This window comes from Arachis stenosperma, chromosome 10 (assembly GCF_014773155.1).
Source record: "Arachis stenosperma cultivar V10309 chromosome 10, arast.V10309.gnm1.PFL2, whole genome shotgun sequence".
Taxonomy (NCBI): domain Eukaryota; kingdom Viridiplantae; phylum Streptophyta; class Magnoliopsida; order Fabales; family Fabaceae; genus Arachis; species Arachis stenosperma.
In genome coordinates, this window is record NC_080386.1 from 11174105 (window position 1) to 11194538 (window position 20434).

Consider the following 20434-nt stretch of genomic DNA (forward strand, 5'->3'; position numbering starts at 1 on the left):
TTCATGTTGGCTCCACAAACAAAACAACCAAAAACAAGCATAGGCCGAAATTAGAGACAGTTTACGGTTATAAGAATAACAAAGCCAAGGAATTCAACTCTAACTGTCTTTTATGATAATCAATCATGGTTGATACACCACAAACTTCTTCATAGGACAGTTGCACACTGGACAAGTTACAACACTCCCTTGAGTTGAACCTTCACTTGATGAAACCATGTAAGAGTGATTGCAAGGACCTTCAACAACAAAGTTAGGGTCTAAGAACTTTCTTGCAGTACCAACCAAACCAAACCTTTCTAGATCTTCACCCCACTCGTCAAATCTCCCTAAAAAATCCATCAAAACCATTCCTTGAAGCCTTATAATATTATCTTCTTTACAACAACTTCCAATCACTGCCCAACCTTCCTTTTTATCATTCATGTCAAGCATTGCTGATAACTCTGCCAAAACTTGATCAGAACTTGGTGTCTTTCCTAGTCTGAGTTTCGATCTTCTCATACTCGCCAACCGAATCCAGAAGAGTTGCATTTTTGTAAAGGAAAGTTGGCTACTCTCATTAATCTCAGTAGAACTTGACATTATATTTTTTATTTGTTCAGTGAAGTTACTATGACCAACATATATTGTTTCTAGCTGCAGACCTTGTTGTTTGAGCTTGGTTATGCAGTCACTGAATTGTTGGATCCATGGCAGGTTTTCACTCCCATAAATGCAAATGTTTTTGCCTTTTTCAACCTGACAAAGTTGTTAAGGTGATTGGCTTAGAAATATAGAAATATCAAGAGACAAATATTCTTCTTATCTAAATACACTATGAAACAAACTCCTACCCAATATGCAAGAAGAGGGTTGATATCACCTAGCAAAAGTTGCATTGTGAGATTCTGATCTTCCCAGAGCTCTGCCTCTTTTGAAGCTGAAAACGGATAAGCTCGAACGCCCCAAATCATGATCATATCAAGAGCATTGCAATTCGCAACCGTTCCATTCGAATCGAGTGTGACAATTACAGGATCATCTCTGTAGTTCCATTTATCTTTGATGTACTTCGCTACAGCTGAGCTTAGTAGCCTTGGCTTCCAAACAGCATACCAAGGCAGAGAATTCGATAAGAATTCGAAACTACTCTGTTCAGCATCAGTCCATGATGTACCAGAAGATGGAAATGGAATCCACACAATCTCATAACTGTCCTTGAATCTCTCATTCAAAGGATGATCACATGTTTGCTGAACTAGTAAGAGTAATTCTTCGAGCGCAAGTAGCTTCGGCTTTGAGATTAAAAGAAGAACTATCTTATCTTTCAGGTTAGTCACACCAAGCTGCAAAATTAGGAGAATCACTGTATTATCATGTTCCTATATTTATCACTTTCAATATAATTTAATACAACTATGCTACGTGTACACCAAAATTAGTTACTAAAATCAGCCACCAGTATAAAATACATGTTGGAATACAAATACACATTAAAAATAAATTAAACCACACATATATTTATACACAAATACATTGGTGGTGGTTGATTTTAGTGGTTAATTTTGGTATACAAATAACATTTTTGAATTTCATATGCCAATTGATCTGCTTATACCTTCACGTTTTTTGAGCAATCCTTCAGTGGCAAGTAATTCTTTGAAGGAAACAATAAATTGAGAACCTTCTGATTATCAATGTGAACCTCATCAGCAAGATTCAATAGCTTGTCTTGTACGTTTCTCTCTGAAACATTAATTAGTGGATAACTCAGAATTGTTTTAATATATAACTATAGTTCCATTATAAGAAGAAACAACACTTATGAACCAGAAAAGTAACCTATTTCTTGGTGACACAAATCCACCTGTGCTCTGAGAATGTTGCATATACTTCCTAACCTATATGCCAAACTTGAGAGCTCCCAAGCAGCAATTATTGTTGAATCTGAATACCTGAAACCAAACAACACACAGGTTAGGACAAAAATATATATATATAATATTAGTAAATGTAAGAAATTATGCTAATTACAATATTAGCCTTACATAAATTTAGATATAATTTACGAGAACAACAAAGCCTTATCCTACTATCATGTATAATATCTACAGTAACTATATTTAGTAAGCAAAAAGAATATGTTTTTAAAATTAATTAATCACTAAGCCTCAAGCCTCAAGGGAAAGAACATGCACTTGGTCATGTTTGTTCTTGGTTCTGAGATCCATGAGTTGACAAAAGCATGCAAAGCTGCTTCTAATGATCCAGTAAACAGCAACATACACCAGAGACTTTGTGGCAGTTACTGTTTCATTTCCAAGCTCTAAATGCTGATGTGGTAGAAAAGATTCAAACTCAATAATGCACATTGCAACTTCCATCATTGTCTTAACCAACAAGCTCAATGCCTTGATTTGTGGCCGCAGTGGCCTTAAATTGAAGGGTAGTTGCTTAATCCTCGCTATTGAATCGGCCAAAGTGTTCTGTGGCCGAAGCTGTATGAGTTGCCAGAATTCGCCATATCTTGCAGCGAAAGCAGCTAGGACTAGAACTACTTTCGCATCCCATCTGTAATCCTTAATCAAATCAAACAAACTCAGTATCCTTGAGTTGAGATCGCCGTCCGCGGAGCTTTTGCAATTGCAGACAATCTGCCAATATTATAGATGTTAATTACTTGTGTTACAAGGAATGTGTCGAGTGATCCAATGTTGTCGAATTTAACAAATTGAAGTAATACCTTGTATGAAATTTTGCTGATGATGCATCCTAATGGTTCAGGACAATCAAGCTGTTCAATTTCGGTTATGTCGTTCTTCAGAATTGGAAAGAAGGCAGAGGATAAATTAGAAGCCACCTGAAGCAAATAAAGCCAATTGAGAAATCATTATCTGAACATTTCAGTAAGGTAAAAGGGAAAAAAAAAAAAGGCACTATCATTATTACTTTTTTATGTCAATATATTTTTTGAGCAGTGCTTGCAAAACTATGAATCTAATGATATTCTGATTGGAAAAGGTTAAGATCTCTATGTTCAATAATGTATGGTATCATCATTCAACTGTTGAATTTTTCTTGAATATCAAATTACATTTGAATAATCATATCAATGATCCATCTGGTATAGATGGATACTTGCACTAGTTAAATTAGTAAGACACTATTAACGAAACTATTATGATCATATATTTTCAGTTTTTAGGTACTTCTTACTAAATATTAATGCTGAACATTTTCATCTTAAAAAATGATCAATTATTTATATCAAAATAACAATGCACCTTACATAATAAACCCATACAAATGGATTTCACATAGAGAAAGTACAGGAACCAACTTTTGGTTAGTAAATATTAGCCAACTTTAGAATTAGGTATAATCTAATATTTAGGGTTAAGAATTTATAATTTATAGTCGAGTTTTGTTAGGTACACAATGACTTTTGTAAACAATGAAAACAATGGGCTTTAGAATTGACCTAATAAAGTTAAAAACACTCCACTCCTAAATTATTTTCTAAGCCTTAATATTAGAATAACCATCTGCACACCTAGTGAATTGAACATCCAATTATTGTTAACTGTGCATGAGTAAATTAAATCAAAAGAAATAACTATCCAATTGAAAATAATGAACATAATCATCTGCATACCTATTGAATTGAACATTCGACATATTTATTGTTCACATTGTTTAGTATTCTCATTGTTTACTTATACTTTTCGTTTATAGTCTAGAATTTAAGTTTAAAAAAGTTGGTTGAAAAAAAGTTAATTCCCTAATTATTTTTTGACATATAGACACCAAATCTATACCATCTATCTTGGATAATGTTGAAAGTAGTTATGGATCTCACGACCTCATCATCCTTGATAGATGGTGTAAGTATCTATATTCCAAAACGATACTATTGTTTATGGATCTATATCCTAAACAAGACAAAGAGAAAAAGAAGAGTGAGAGTTATGAATAAATAAAGAGTTTAATAGTGTGAATGCATTTGGGGGTGGAAATATGATTACTAACTATTGTTGAAGCATGAAACATAACACTTCCAACAGCCTGAAGCATAGTCTCAGAATCCAACCAACGACCATCTGGATCGTGTGTGAGGAGAAGCTTCTTTATGAGAATATCATCTAGCATGTTAGAAGTTGAAAGCAGGGAAACTGAGTGCCTTTTATGAAAATCCATGGCTGAAACAATGCAATATAATGGTGAAAATAATCCCACTATTTAAGCATGCTATGTAAAAAAGAATCAAGTATCTTCTTTTTATGCGACACACGCATGAGGTTACTTCCTTTTTTTTTTTCCCCATGAGGTTACTTCTTTGCTATACTTAAATAGGGTCCATAATAGTTCATATGTATGCCTCTATAAATATTTGGTATATTTATTTTGTTTTGTATATTAAAATATAAAAATATTTAATAGTATATATTAAAATTAGTTATTAAAATTAACTATTAATATAAAAAATATTAAATAATTAATAAAATTTATTAGTTTTGGTCACTAGTAAATCAGCAATATTTAAGTGTGTAGATTAAAAGTATGTCGTTAGATTGTTAAACAAAAACCATTTAGACTAATGGCTAAAAGTATTAGTCAAAAACAATAAACTTTACTTATCTTTTAGCATTTTTTAATATAAAATACATATTGCAATATAAATACATATTAAAATCAAATTAAATAATATATATATTTATAAATAAATATATTAAAGATTTGTGGCTAAATTTTAACTTACAAATAATATTACTAAAAATTAATTACAAAATTAGCTATTATATATTTGTGTATGAATATAAATATTGTTTAATGTATTTTTAAAATATATTTTATATTATTTAAACATATATTTTATACAGATAATTAATTTTATAATTAATTTTTAGTATATACTTTTTTTTGTATATACTTAACATAGTTGATTAAAATAATATCTACTTTAATTTCTTATTATTATTATTATTATTATTATTATTATTATTATTATTATTATTATTATTAAAACGCGTAAATTGTATTGTCTAAATCTCATATCTCATTAAAAAAATATCATTTCAATATATAAGAGAAAAATAAGCACAAATAATATATCTACGCTATATGCTAAATTGTTAATATCTCCCAAAAGATTAAAAGGAATGTCTCTTCACTTTTACTTTTTGTTTTCTCTTTATCTTTACATTATTTGGAACAAATTTCTTTCAACGTGAAGCTGTTAGGCCAATTAGAAAAATGATAAGAGAATAAATTAATTTTATAATTAAGTTTAATTAAGTCTTTTATTATATTTTTTATTTTTTAATTAAAATTTTTAATTATTAATTCTTAAACTTTTGAACCATCTTAGTTGAATTTAATTATCAAAATGATTAAGATTAGGATGGTAACACCACTCGAACCTGTGGGTACCCACTCTGTCCCTATCCGCTTGAGGCGGACAATTAAGTATCCTGCATCGGAGCAGATTTTTAGCGGGGCGGGTTTAGATACTATCCACTCCGGTATATATATAATATATAATTTTAATATATAATATGTGTAATATATGTAAAATAATTTGTAAAATGATTGGTAATATTGTATTATATTTAAAATTTTACTTTAATTTATAATATGTATGTGATGGTGGTTATATAAATTTTGAAATTTAATTTTGTTTATTAGATTTTAATAATTATAAGGACGGATAGGGGACGGATTAAGGTTCAACCTTTTACTACTCGCAGGTAGGAGTGTGGTGGGTTTTATGCAAGTTATTGCTGGGCGGGATCGAATAGAGCAAAATCCTGTCCCTACCCGTGCCGTTGTCACTCCTAATTAAGATTCTAATTTTTTTTTCAAAGTTTAGCAAATTACTTTTTATGATTTTAATTGTTGTTTTTTATTTAATTATATTATACGTATATTAAAATTAGTCATCAAAATTAATTAATATTAATGTAGAATACACATTATTAAAATATAAAATATATATTAAAAATAAATTAAATTATATATATTATTTATACATAAATAATAATTAATTTTGTTGACTAATTTTAATGATAGTGTATTAATTAGCATGTAATTATATTGTAAAATGTTTTAATGACATTAATAGTCAGTGATTTGTTGAGGGTAGAATATGTAAGTAATAATAATATAATATTGTACCATTTTAAAAATGACACATGTTAACTCATACATTTGTGACTCATTAATAATTGCATTTGCAGTTCCATCTTCAGTGTGAGATTACCAACCTAATGGAATTATATTATCAAAAAGATCTTTCAATAAAAAAAGGGATGTGATCTATATATACAACTTTTCTTTCTCTAATACATTATTTTGCGTGGGTCACCAAAAATGAGTCTCAGTATGTAAGTATGGAACTACTGCTTTTACTTTTGCTTTTGGATGCATAAAGATGGAGAAGAACAAAGAAGCATCTCATTTCATCATTAATAAGGACAGTGTTGAGGAATGACCAGATTCTCGGTACTATCTAGAAACTCATCCTGAAAAAGAAGAGCGAGCAATATGGAGACGTCCGTTATTATACTGAAATCTTGAGAAGTAATTTAGGTTTCATTATTGTAATGAATGTAATTGTGTTACGGACCCGGCCTCTCAACCAGGCTCGACAAAAATCTGGCCCTTGGGCCCAATTCGTCCCCCTTGGCCCAATTACCCAAGACCTCTCGATCCGTCGCAAATCATTCCATCAATCATATTCTGATACGAAATAGTATCTTCTTATATAAGCATGATTTTGGAATCTCAAAGTAATCCATATAAGGGGAGCTTCGGACTCTCCCAAGTATGGCACACCAAAGAATCCTAAATCTTAACTTTGGGAGATTCCCTCTAATTTGAGGGTTGGAGTGTCTTTACATATTCCATCTTCCGCCGCTTGCACGAAATCCGGAAAACTGCTTGACGACCTTGTCAAGTTGCAGATCCCATCATTCAAAGTCAGTCCTGAACAAATTGTATACCTAATAAATAAAGATATCCTAACTCTATGGTTTGCTAGATAAGAGAACCAGAATCGAACAAATCGAAAATGAGAGAGTTCGGGAAGGAGACAATGTGCAGAGGAAGAATAGAAACTCAGATGAAAAATGTTCTCACTTGGAATAATACATTCCAATAATTTTGTCGCTCACAAAAATACTTTGGAATTTAGAAACATGACAAAAATACTCCACCATGATCATAGATTTGCTCTACTTTTTGTCGCATTTTTGACACGTTCTAAAATAATTTGAAGGTATTTTTATCGATAATGAAATTCGGAAGCACTTTTGTCAGCACCAAGATAATTCGAGTGCATTTATATATCATATCAAAAGACAGAAGACTACCATCTTTTATCAACATTCTTGGTTGTTGATTTTGTCTTGATATATTATCAAGAATCATATCACTAGTTCTATACATCTCCTTCACTTTATGCATCACTCCACTAATCACATGCAGCCACTTTTGTGAAGCAAACAACTTCTGCAGCAAGAAAGCAAGGTCTCTATGCAAAGGCAGTGTCTCAAGATCTCTTTGGCAATCTCCGGCGAAGCGAGAACTATGGCCGATGAAGTGATGTATGCTACCAAAGCTTGATAGTTCCTGTGGTCCTGGTGGAAGACTATTTGAGGCTGCAAGTTTTTATCTATGATTTTTACTGATCTTATTACATAACTGCACACAATTTGGTTGCAATTTATTAAACAAGCAGGTCTCACAAGGAGAACCACATAACAAGAACATACTATGTAAGATACTATACAAGCAACACAACCTAAATTATTGTAGTATTTATTACAGAAAGGTGGTTCTGAAACCTTACAACAACAAAATCCCTGCATATTATAGATACAGCTTTGTTGTTCTGTGTTACGGCCCGGCCCAGAACCAGCTTTGGGCCGACCCGACCCATGTAACACCCGACCCGGGCACGCGCCCTACAACCGACCCGGACACGCGTCCTGTACGGATCACACACGTGCTGCAGGACAGCGTCCTTGGGAATATGGGCCTGTCACGTAAGGGGCCCACTACTGACATGTATATAAGGGGAAGATGGCTTCCCCGAGGTACGTCACATTCTCTCACTCCATTATTCTGCCCGCCTGCACATTGCTGACTTGAGCGTCGGAGTGTCTTTGCAGGTGGCACCCCCTCGTCTGTTCGCCAGTACAAGTGCTCGCCAGCTCGGCAGACCCACAATCAGTGCGACCAAGACTAAGACATCCTCCTATCCATCTTGCATCTTTGTCCACCCGACCTGTTCGGAAGCCGACTAACGAACATTGGCGCCGACTGTGGGGACTCTAAATGGAGGTTGTACTGGGTCTTGGCGACCAAGGCCGGGCTGCCGGAGCGGAGGGGGCAGCTCCGTCCTCGCAAGGGGGGCGGCGAAGGTCCCCCCACGACGCACGGGGACACGACCATTCGGAGGAACGGGCGGCGATGCGCCATAATAATGCAAGAGCGCGCCACCGAGTCAGAACCTGGAGCGGCAGCTTGCCGACGGGAGCGGGACGGACGCTCTACCGATCCGAGCTATACCCCGTCTCCCGGAAGCGAGGAGGAAGACTCTTACCGAAAGCCGCCCGCGGACGGAAGCAGAGAGTTCGCGGGAGGAGTCACCATAATGAGGAGACGAAATGACACGATCATCTACTCCGAGGCAGACCGACCGAGCGACAAGAGGTCGCGAAGACGGAAGAACACGACAACTGTGATAATGGGCGCCACCCCGTTCCACCGATCTATCCTCGAAGTCCGGCTGCCGAAACACTTCGACAAGCCAACGGACATGAGGTACGACGGAACTCAAGACCTCTAGAACACCTGACGGCCTTCGAGGCCAGAATGAATCTAGAGGGGGTAGGCGACGAAGTGAGATGCCGCGCCTTCCCGGTGACCTTAGCAGGACCAGCGATCAAATGGTTTAACGGCCTCCCCCAAGGTTCTATCTACAATTTCTCAGACACAGCGCGCTTTCCTGCTCAATTCACAACGCGAATAGCAAAGGCTAAGCACCATCAACTTTTGGGGAAACCCAGAGACAAGGAATCGACGAGGAAGTACTTGGATCGGTTCAACGACGAATGCTTGGAAATTGACGGCTTAACGACTCGGTGGCCAGTCTTTGCCTAACGAACGGCCTCCTCAACGAGAACTTCGGACACCTCACCACGAAACCAGTTTGGACGATGCATGAAATCAAACAGTGGCCAAGGAGTATATAAACGACGAGGAAGTCAGCCGAGTCGTGGTGCCAACAAACGGCAGTCCGGTTACAGCCAAGCACGGCAGCCGTCGACGGAGAGAGAGCTAAGGAAAAAGCTAGGGAAGAGGCGTCAAACAGGGCACCTCGACCATCCCCAGGGGTCGGGAAATTCAACAATTACACCCCACTCACTCTCCCCATCGTGGAGGTCTACCAACAGATAGCGGAGAAGGGAATCTCCGAAGCCCCGAGCACTTAAGGACCGAACAGGAGGAAACAAGAACCTTTACTGTGATTACCACAAGGAGTATGGCCATCAAAACAGGACTGTTTCGACCTGAAGGATGCACTAGAACAGGCGATAAGGGAAGGAAAGCTAGCCGCGTTCTCCCATCTCATCAGGGAGCCGAGAGGCGTTATCGCGATCAAGATGAGGAGGAAGCCAAGGCGCGCTCGACCAGGCGACGGCAGGAACCGAAGGCGGGAACATGGCCTCACCGTGATAAACGTGGTAACGGCAAAGAACGCCGCACCAAAAATCCCGGTCGGCACACAAAAAGGACGCCAAGGTTTTGGCGATCATCTCCACCCGTGCAGAGTACCAAGAAACCTACGTCCATTTTTTGGCCCAGAAGACCAATGGTTCAGCAACGCCCCGGAAAACCCTCCCATGGTCATAACGGCCAGAGTGGGAACCGGCCTCGTCAAACGGATCCTTGTCGACACAGGAGCTGATTCAAACATCATGTTCCGCAACGTGTTCGACGCACTAGGGCTGAAGGATGCCGACTGACGACACACCAGCACGGGGTATCGGGTTAGGCGACCACTTCATCAAACCAGACGGAGTCATTCCATACCAATCTCGGTGGGACAGGCGCAGGGTCGGAGGTCGGCGATGGCCGAGTTCGTAATCCTCCGAGACTCACAGCCTACACAATCTTGGGAAGAAAAACAATCAATGATTTGAAGCCATAATCAACACCAAGCTACTAGTTATGAAGTTTGTCCGATGATGGATCCAAGGGACCATAAGAGGAGACCTCGAGACGGCGGTCGCTTGTGACAACGCCAGCCTTTCCCTCAGAAAGAAGTCCAAGGAAGCATCCGGCGTATTCCTAGCCGACCTCGATGCCAGAGCTGGAGAAATTTAGCATCGGTAACGAAGGGGAAAAGTTCACATTCGTCAACAAGAACCTCCCACATGAGTTGAAGGAGCCTTTGATTGAAATGATAAGGGCCAACAAAGACCTGTTCGCATGGACGCCAGCCGACATGCCGGGCATAGATCCACAAATCATCTCCCATCACCTAGCCGTCAAGCCGGAAGCACGCCCAGTGGCTCAACGAAGGAGAAAGATGTCGGCGGAAAGAGCAGAGGAGGTAGCCAAGCAAACGGCCGGCCTCCTAGAAGCAGGCTTCATACGAGAAGTGGACTACTCAACGTGGCTCTCAAATGTGGTATTGGTGAAAAAACACAATGGCAGATGGAGAATGTGCGTGGACTACTCTGACCTTAACAAAGCATGCCCCAAAGATTGCTTCCCCCTCCCCAACATAGATGCACTCGTCGACGCCGCGGCAGGGTACCGATATCTGAGTTTCATGGACGCCTACTCCGGTTACAATCAGATACCGATGCACGACCAGACGAAGATAAAACGGCGTCATAACGCCAGGAGGAACTTTTTGCTACAAGGTAATGCCGTTTGGCTTGAAAAATGCAGGGGCGACATATCAAAGGCTGATGAACAGGATATTCCACGACCTCATAGGGAAAACGGTCGAAGTTTACGTGGACGACATCCTGGCAAAAACAACACGACCTGACGACCTCCTAAACGACCTGGCAAGTGTGTTTGCGTCCCTCCGTCAACATGGTATGAGGCTGAACCCCCTCAAGTGCGCCTTCGCCATGGAAGCCGGCAAGTTCCTGGGATTCATGATAACTCAGAGAGGGTAGAAGCCAACCCGGAGAAATGCCAGGCAATACTTCAGATGAAGAGCCCGGGCTGTGTCAAGGACGTCCAGAGGTTGGCAGGGCGATTAACATCACTTTCCCCGGTTTCTCGGGGCCTCGGCGACAAAGGCCCTACCATTCTTCAACCTCATGAAGAAAGGGATGGCGTTTGAATGGACACCCGCGTGCGAAGAAGCCTTTCAACACTTCAAGGAAATCCTAGCGGCACCTCCCGTTCTCGGGAAGCCAAGGGACGGAGAACCACTGTACCTGTACCTCGCTATAACAAGCGAAGCCCTGGCCGCAGTACTAGTGCGGGAGGACGGGAGGACCCAGCAACCAGTCTACTTCATAAGCAGGGCCCTACAAGGAGCAGAGTTAAGATATAGCAAGTTGGAAAAGCTAGCCTTAGCACTCCTAACTTCCTCGAGAAGGTTAAAAACAGTATTTCCAGAGTCACCAGGTGGTCGTCAGAACGGACCAAGGGATCCGACAAGTTCTCCAAAAACCCGACCTGGCGGGAAGAATGATGACTTGGTCCATCGAGCTCTCTCAATATGACATACGGTACGAGCCCCGACAAGCCATCAAGGCACAGGCCATGGCAGATTTTTTTGGTTGAAGTAACAAGAGACCCAGGCGAAGACATGGGTACACGGTGGAAGCTCCATGTAGACGGAGCCTCCAACCAGACCTTCGGAGGAGCCGGGATCATCCTAGAAAGTCCAAACGGGGTCGTATACGAGCAGTCAGTCAGATTCGAGTTTCCCATCTCAAACAACCAAGCAGAATACGAAGCCCTCATAGGAGGCTTGACCCTAGCAACAGAGGTCGGTGCAAAAAGGCTGGAAGTATGCAGCGACTCCCAAGTCATCACTTCCCAAGTAAACGGCAGCTATCAAGCCAAGGACCCCTTGTTGCAGAAGTACTTGGAAAAGGTCAAAAGCTTGAGCCAAAAGTTTGACGAGGTCACGGTCCAGCATGTACCCAGAGAAAGGAATGCACGAGCAGACCTCCTATCAAAATTAGCCAGCACTAAGCCAGGGGAGGGAAACCGGTCTCTCATCCAAGGCATGACAAGGGAACCTGCAATTGCACTACACATAACAACCCTAAGTTCTTCATGGCTAGACCCCATCACCAACTACTTAGAACACGGCCAAGTCCCTGGTGACGAAAAGGATGCGGTGAAATTAAGGAGGGAAGCGGCCAAATACGCCGTCATCCAAGGACAGCTATTCAGAAAAGGGCTCAGCCAGCCCCTACTGAAGTGCCTACACCCCGACCAAACGGACTACGTCCTTAGGGAAGTCCACGAGGGCTGTGGGCACCACATCGGAGGAAAAGCCCTAGCAAGGAAGTTGATCCGAGCTGGTACTACTGGCCGTCGATGATGGCGGATTCCAAAGAGTTTGTCAAAAAGTGCGTAAAGTGCCAACAGAACGCCAACTTTGCCAAGGCACCGGCAAACGAGTTGAGCTTGCTGACGACTTCCCGGCCATTCGCTCAGTGGGGAATCGACCTCTTGGGGCCTTTCCCTGTCGGCCCTGGGCAGGTCAAATATCTCATAGTGGCAATTGATTACTATACTAAATGGATAGAAGCCGAACCATTGGCTAGCATATCCTCAGCCAATTGCAGAAAATTCATGTGGAGGCAGGTGATAACACGGTCGGGATACCAGAGGTCGTCATCTCGGACAACGGCACACAATTTGCTGACAAAAAGTTCACAGAATTTCTCAACGGCCTAGGTATAAGGCAAAGGTTCTCTTCGGTAGAACACCCCTCGGACGAACGGACAAGTGGAGTCCGCCAACAAGGTTATCCTTTCAGGGCTAAAGAAGAGGTTGGACAACAAAAAGGGCGCTTGGGCCGACGAGCTGCATCGGTCCTCTGGTCTTACCGAACAACCGAGCAATCCTCCACCAAGGAAACCCCATTCCGACTGACGTACGGGGTGGATGCAGTAATACCCGTGGAAATCGGCGAACCAAGCCCACGATTGCTCTTGAAAGGAGTAGAGGAAACTGTAGAAAAGGACCTGGTAGAAGAAGCCCGAGAAATGGCCCACTTGACAGAAACGGCGCTAAAACAAAGAGTGGCGCTCCGTTACAACACCAAAGTGCTCAAGAGGGAATTCGAACCAAACGACCTTGTCCTGAGGCGAAATGATATCGGCCTGCCGACCCCAGGAGAAGGCAAACTAGCGGCCAACTGGGAAGGCCCATACAGAATCAAGAAAGTGATGGGAAAAGGGGCCTTTAAGTTAGAAAGGCTCGATGGCAAGGAGGTCCCGAGAACATGGAACGCGGACAACCTTAGAAGATTCTACTTCTAGAGGACGCAGCGACCTGCCGGCTAATCTAGTAGTTAATTTGCCATTTGAACTTCATAGTAACTTTCAAGTCTTTTATGTGGATACCGAATAAGATATACTTGTGCAAATTCTCCACCATGTTCTATCTAAGTTTTTCAGATAAACCGTCCCATCGTGACTGACAACGACGTGCGACCCGGGACTGATCACCCCGGGAAGTCGTCAATCAACGTCTTAACAAACAACTACACGAAAGGCCACGGGCCGCCAGTCTAAACAACTTCAAACCAAAAACGGTTAATAGGAACGATAACACGAGCAAGCGAGTAAACGACGAAGTATAAACCAATACGGTTAGAAATGATAACGCACTCAGACAAATAAAAAGCTTATCACGACAACATGGGCAAACGGCTAAAATGGTCATTAATCACAAGCCAAAATAAAACGGCTAAATTGTTTGCAAGCCAAAAACGGCCAAGACTAAGATAGTTTACAAGTCATAACAAAGCGGCTGCACGAAAGGCTATAAACAAGAAATTCACTTCTTGGGGACGTCGACAACCTTGCCATCAAGAATAACCTTGCGGACACCAATCGCCGACGTGTCGAACAGGAGCAACAACTTTAATTGAGCTTTGAGAGCTTCCTCAGTACCCAAGATCGCGGCCTTGCCCTGCTTAACGACATCTTTATACTTCGCCTTCCACGTTGCCAGCTCGGCCTCCGCGGCCTGCTTCTCTTTCTCGACTTCGGCCGTACGCTTCTGCGCTTCGCCGACCTGTTTCTCCAGAGCCATCTCACGCTCGACTAGACGTTCAATCGTCGCGTCCGACTCTTTCTGTTTCTTCTCGGCAGCGGTTAACTTTTGTTCGGCGGAAGTAGCTTTGCTCGGCGGTGGTGGCTTTTTCTCGGCGGCATCCAACTTCTCCGAAGTTTGAGTCAACCGCTCCCGAAGAGTTTCCACTTCACTTTTCAATTCATTGTTGGCCTTCCCAGCGGAGTCCAACTTCCGACGGAGAGACTCCATCCCGGATAGCTCAAACTCGGCCTTCCGGGCTATCACGGCGCCCCAGAAGAAGTTCGGTACATCCACCTCGCCTGCCCGGCAAGGGAAGACTCGTGGAAGTACTCCTCAGTGCCAGGAATGAGTTGGGTATCTATGAAGTTGCTGGCATCGAAATTCCTTTCCATGACGGTAAGGACAACCCTCAGGACTAGAGGACGCCGTGGATGTCTTCTTTCTCTTTCTCTTTAGGCTAGAGACCTCCACCACCTCCTCCTCATCATCCGGATTGGGCATCGAACCCCCAGTCCCGACAACCTCACGGATAGGAGAAACAAGGGCCGCCTCGCCACCTTCAACCGAGGCGCCCTGAGCCGAGGTCCCGATCCCATCGGTTGCGGCCTTCTGCTCGGGAGCGTCTTTGTCCTCCGGTGCATCAGGTCCCTTTGAGGCGGGTTGCTCGTCACTCTCCTCATCGTCGCCACCACCAAGGAAAGTTTGAAACAAGTCGGGAAGACCCGTCACGGACGCCGACATATCCACTGCGGGAAAACAAGTAAGGTCGGTTAGTCGTCACATAATATCAACAAGAAAGGAAAAAGATAAGCGTAAGTAAAGAGCTTCTCACAAATATAATTACGACCGGAATCCCGATCACCCATGAGGAGGTGGGGATTTACTGGGTTCTTCCCAAAAACCGCGTTTAGCACCTCGGCAATCTGCTGATCTTCTGCCGACATGTTTTTATAAACTACCTTAATAAAACTATTGGCTCCTGCCCCGAAGCTCAATAAGTCGGGATGAGCCGTACCCCCCCCAGAGACAACCAAAAGGGGTGGCGACCTTTGGCCGGACGGACCTTAAAATACTTGTCCTTAAACCCATGGTAAGAATCTTCGAACAAGCCGAAAAATCTTCCGACCCTGAGCAGCCGGAAGGACATAAACCCTTTCCTGTGTTTCCCCTGCTTGGTAGGGTTTGTGAGGGTGAAGAAAAAGAGAAAGACATCTACGGGACACCGGCAGGTCGAGATATTCACAAACCATCTCGAAACAGCGGATCGAAGCCCAAATGTTCGGATGCAACTGCGACGGTGACACAGAAATTCGGTTTAAGAGCGCCATTTGAAAGGCTGAAACGGAATGCGAACTCGACTTGAGTGAACATGGCCTTGTAGAACCAAATCCAGTCGGCGACTGGCGGGGTTGGAAGTTGATTTCATACAACCGCTCGTGAGCAGCCGGGACGAAGGCGTCATAATTGGCCTCCTCGTCAGTCCCGCCACAGATAGATACCCGGCTTGTCGGAACTCGGTGAGCTCCTCTTCGCTCATTGGTTGGGTGAATCCCTCACATCTGAGACGACCCAAGCATACTGGTCGTAAGCCGCAGGGTTAACGGATGCTCGGGAGACCGTGCGGGCCATACCTACATGGGGGTACCATCCAGTTAGTCTAAGAGATCGGTCGCTCAGGCCGAAAACAAACACCACCCCCCACGACTTCCCGACTAACGGCAAACAAGATTAGAAGACTTAAGGAACGAGAAAAAGCCTACCCTAGAATGGTACTTCCCCCCTAACACGTCTACTCGCAACTAAGGCTACGCAGTAAGTAGTCAGAAAAAAGAACCAAATAACAAGCATGCAGAAGTAATGCACAAAAGGAGGGATCAGGAAAAAATTACCTGAATGATGAGAGGAAGATGGAGTTGAATCTGGTAAAAGCAAGAAACCCGAACGGAGGCACCACAGCAAAGCCTTGTAGCAAGGAGGGGGAAGGAGAATAGAGGGTGCGGAAAAAAGTACATAAAATGGAGAAATACCAAAAACCGCTCGTTTAAAAGCTGCCTCCAGAGCGCGAAACGCCTGGGGGCAAAATGGTCTTTTCAAACGGGGTTTTTCACCCCATTATGAGCATTCAATGCTCGGCGCAGGGAAACGAGGCGATGAAACGGTTGTTGAGCAACCAAGACGCCTTGGGGCACGTCCTCCCCACGAGCGACCGACCAGACGAGATGCGAGACGGACACGCCATTGGTAGCTCCCACGACTACCATTGGGCGTGGGGGGCACTGTTACGGCCCGGCCCAGAACCAGATTTGGGCCGACCCGACCCATGTAACACCCGACCCGGGCACGCGCCCTACAACCGACCCGGACACGCGTCCTGTACGGATCACACACGTGCTGCAGGACAGCGTCCTTGGGAATATGGGCCTGTCACGTAAGGGGCCCACTACTGACATGTATATAAGGGGAAGATTGGCTCTTCCTCCTGTACGGATCACACACGTGCTGCAGGACAGCGTCCTTGGGAATATGGGCCTGTCACGTAAGGGGCCCACTACTGACATGTATATAAGGGGAAGATTGGCTCTTCCCCCGAGGTACGTCACATTCTCTCACTCCATTATTCTGCCCGCCTGCACATTGCTGACTTGAGCGTCGGAGTGTCTTTGCAGGTGGCACCCCCCCTCGTCTGTTCGCCAGTACAAGTGCTCGCCAGCTCGGCAGACCCACAATCAGTGCGACCAAGACTAAGACATCCTCACCTATCCATCTTGCATCTTCTGTCCACCCGACCTGTTCGGAAGCCGACTAACGAACATTCTGCATACTATATATTTCTGATAGACTAATACAATGGTCCTGAGGGAACTTTGCTGTTATTGTTTTCCTTTTGTTTATTGTTAGCAGGAGAACATGGATTCACTCTTACATAACAAACAAGAAGCCACCCTCCCCAAAATCAAGAATATAACCCTAAACCATGTTTCAAGCTTCAACTCTAAGCCGACTTATTCGGTAATTATCTCAGGACAGAAATACAGAGAAACACATGGAAAACGAACTCATTCGGAGAAATAGGCAAAATCTCTCTATCTCAAGACAATTTATCACACAGACAGAATTCTTCTATCTTTTCTTGTCCTTGTATCCTGTTTTCATATGTTCTATATCCTGAGACACCTACCAAAGAGTAAATGCATGCTAAAATCTAAATACAGTAATCATAAAATTCAGTAATATTTGAAGTATGATCCATGGTGAAGCTAGGCATCTTGTCCAACTTAACAGGGTTGTTCTTGCCTCCAACCAACTTAGCAGGATTCCCAACAACAGTAGTCCTAGGAGGAACATCCTTAATCACCACAGAACCAGCACCAATCTTAGCACATTCACCAACCTTAATGTTCCCCAAAATACAAGTCCTGCACCAATCAAAACCCCATCACCAATCTTTGGATGCCTATCACCAAAAGCTTTACCAGTTCCACCCAAAGTCACACTATGCAAAATTGGCACATTGTTACCAATCACTGCAGTTTCACCAACCGCTAATCCAGTTACATGATCAAGCAGAATCCCGCTTCCAATCTTAGTACCGGGATGAATATCAACCGCGAAAACCTCGGAAACTCGGTTCTGGACCATAACTGCCAAGACTTTTCTTCCTTGAAGCCATAGCTTATGAGCAACTCTATGAGATTGGCATGCTAAGAAGCCTTTGAAGTTCAAGAAGCAATGCACATGGCTTATGCAAGCAGGGTCTCTTTCCTTAACTGCTTTGAGATCATCCTTCACAGAATCCATGATTTCTTGGTCAGATTTCAAGATCCCAACAAAAAGATCAAAGAGTGTGTTACTTGGATGGAAGGCTTGCACTGCTTAATCTGTTAGCAAGGTAATTGGCCAAAGCAGATTCCAATGAATCATGAGACAGAATTGAGGATTGGCAGTAACTATTCAGAATAGGTTCCTCAGTTACATCAAGTTCAGCCTCTTCCTTCATCTTCGGCCATAGATCCACAGCTTCATTTTCTTGAACTTCCTCAACAAAAGTAGGGGTAGTCTGAAGAGTTTTCACCTGGTACTTGCAAACACCATCAGTGAAATTGTTTCTGAAGATTTTTGACCCCTTGAATTATTTTTGGTCAACTTTGAACTTGAAGCATCAATTGAAGCAGAAGACTTAGAAGGCAAGGTTTTAGGTGAAGGAAGAGGAGTGAGAGGAGAAAAAGGGGTGTGGCAAGTTAAGAACTTTGGATTGAGAAGAAAGAGAAGAGAGAATTGGGTTAGTGTTGGGTTGACAAAGGTCAGAAAGGTTTAATTAATTACCAAATAATGTATTGGAAAGTTATCAGGTGTACCTAGGAACATCGGTGTTTCAGTTGTTTTAACCGTTGATTTTAATTAATATATATTATATATATTTTTTATAATTTAGATCAACGGTTAAAACAACTGGAATACCGATATTCTCGGTACACCTGATAACCTTCCGTATGTATTATTTGATGCTTTATGTTGTATATACTTTTTATATAAGGTCAGAAAGGTCTAGGGCCTACAAAATCATATAATAATTTCGTTTGCACAATCTTTGAATTAGAAAGCAAGCTTATCTTTTTTTTTAGGTTTTCCATAGTATTCTCCAACTCGACAGGTCAAGGACTAATCTATCGCAGATTTGAATTCCATTTAAGGGTCTGTCGCTGACCAATGGGTTGCTGCATGCACAAGGCGGGATTCGAATCCCCGACACTTACTTAAGCGGACGAGTGAGCTAACCACTTGACCAACCCAAGTTGATTAGAAAGCAAGCTTATCTTATTCTTGACCGAAACATCAATATAAACCAACAAAAAAAAAGCAGCAGCAATAATTGTGGTCAAGTAACATAAAGAAGAAGTAGCTACAAACTTGTATATGTTTTAATTTTCGCCTATTGTAAAATAAATAAAAGATATACTAAATATAAAATAAAGATGTATAAATAGAAAACTCTAGTATTAATATAATTAGTTCAATAATGATATATATATATAGAGAGAAAGAAGTATTTAGTAAATTAAAAGTAAAGAGAGAGAATTGTTTTTGTTTATTGTTACTGTGTCCAAAAGCCTAAACCCATTCCTTTATTTATACAAGTTCAAGGTTTCACTTTTTTAAAGGTTGGAAAACATGCACCGCATACTCTTTAATGTTTGTACTTTCCAATAGTACTTGAATGGAAGAAAGAATAATGTTGAGTAGACATTGAATGGATATGGACATCCATATCGTAACACTCCCCCTTGGATGTCCATTTAGGATTATGCCTCATTAACATCTTACTAAAGAAAACCCAATGGGAAAAAAAACTTTAGTGAAGGAAAAAGAGTACAATATCCTTTGTGATAGGGACTGCTTCATTAAAAACCTTGTCAAGAAAAAATCCAATGGGAAAAAATCTGACCAAGGAAAAAAGAGTACAGTCTCTCCCTCTTGTCGACATCATTTAATGTCTCGAAATCGACGCATCCCAATCTCATGTACTAATCTTTCAAAGGAGGATTTTGGGAGTGACTTTGTGAATAAATCTGTCAGATTGTCACTTGCGCGGATCTGTTGCACATCAATTATCCCTTGATTTTGAAGATCATGAGTGAAGAAGAATTTGGGAGAGATATGCTTTGTTCTATCACCTTTGATGTATCCACCCTTAAGTTGAGCAATGCATGTTGTATTATCTTCAAACAGGACAGTTTGAGCTATCTTATGATTAATCAGTCCACATGATGACAGGATATATTGGATCAAACTCTTGAGCCAAAAATACTCGCGACTTGCTTCATGAATCGCTAGTATTTCGGCATGATTAGAGGAGGTTGTTGCTATCGTCTGTTTTGTGGACCTCCATGATATAGTTGTACCACCATATGTGAACAGGTATCCTGTTTGTGATCTCCTTTTATGTAGATCAGATAAGTATCCGGCATCTGCATAGCCAACTAGTTGTGACTTGGATCCATAGGGATGAAACAATCCCATATCAACCGTTTCATGAAGATATCGAAAGATTTGCTTGATTTCACTCCAATGTCTTCTGGTTGGAAAGGAACTATACCTTGCTAGTAAATTCACAGCAAATGATATATCGGGTCTT

The 20434-nt window shown here is 42.0% G+C and overlaps 2 protein-coding genes across 2 annotated transcripts; both read right to left on the reverse strand.

Moving 5' to 3' along the window:
- LOC130958151 (protein SIEVE ELEMENT OCCLUSION C) lies at positions 1-4153 on the reverse strand. Its single transcript, XM_057885091.1, has 7 exons — positions 4012-4153; positions 2726-2842; positions 2179-2636; positions 1825-1937; positions 1601-1728; positions 837-1328; positions 1-741 (listed from the first exon to the last, which is right to left on the reverse strand). The coding sequence occupies exons 1-7, from the start codon at positions 4129-4131 to the stop codon at positions 124-126; spliced, it is 2046 nt and encodes a 681-aa protein (XP_057741074.1). The 5' UTR covers positions 4132-4153; the 3' UTR covers positions 1-123.
- A 13350-nt stretch (positions 4154-17503) lies between these two features.
- On the reverse strand, positions 17504-18666 carry LOC130956749 (serine acetyltransferase 3, mitochondrial-like). Its single transcript, XM_057883743.1, is given in 4 exon segments — positions 17504-17715; positions 17718-18156; positions 18158-18373; positions 18625-18666. Coding segments are annotated over 4 exon segments (909 nt in total).
- Between the last annotated feature and the right edge of the window lie 1768 nt (positions 18667-20434).

What these genes read in the sequence shown, in the direction of transcription:
- LOC130958151 (XM_057885091.1), bottom strand. Translation starts at nt 4,131, where the DNA reads ATGCTAGATGATATTCTCATAAAGAAGCTTCTCCTCACACACGATCCA. An exon ending in TCAGCAAAATTTCATACAAG is followed by an intron (nt 2,637 to 2,725) that starts GTATTACTTCAA and finishes TAATATTGGCAG; the next exon opens with ATTGTCTGCAATTGCAAAAG. An exon ending in ACCCTCTTCTTGCATATTGG is followed by an intron (nt 742 to 836) that starts GTAGGAGTTTGT and finishes CAACTTTGTCAG; the next exon opens with GTTGAAAAAGGCAAAAACAT.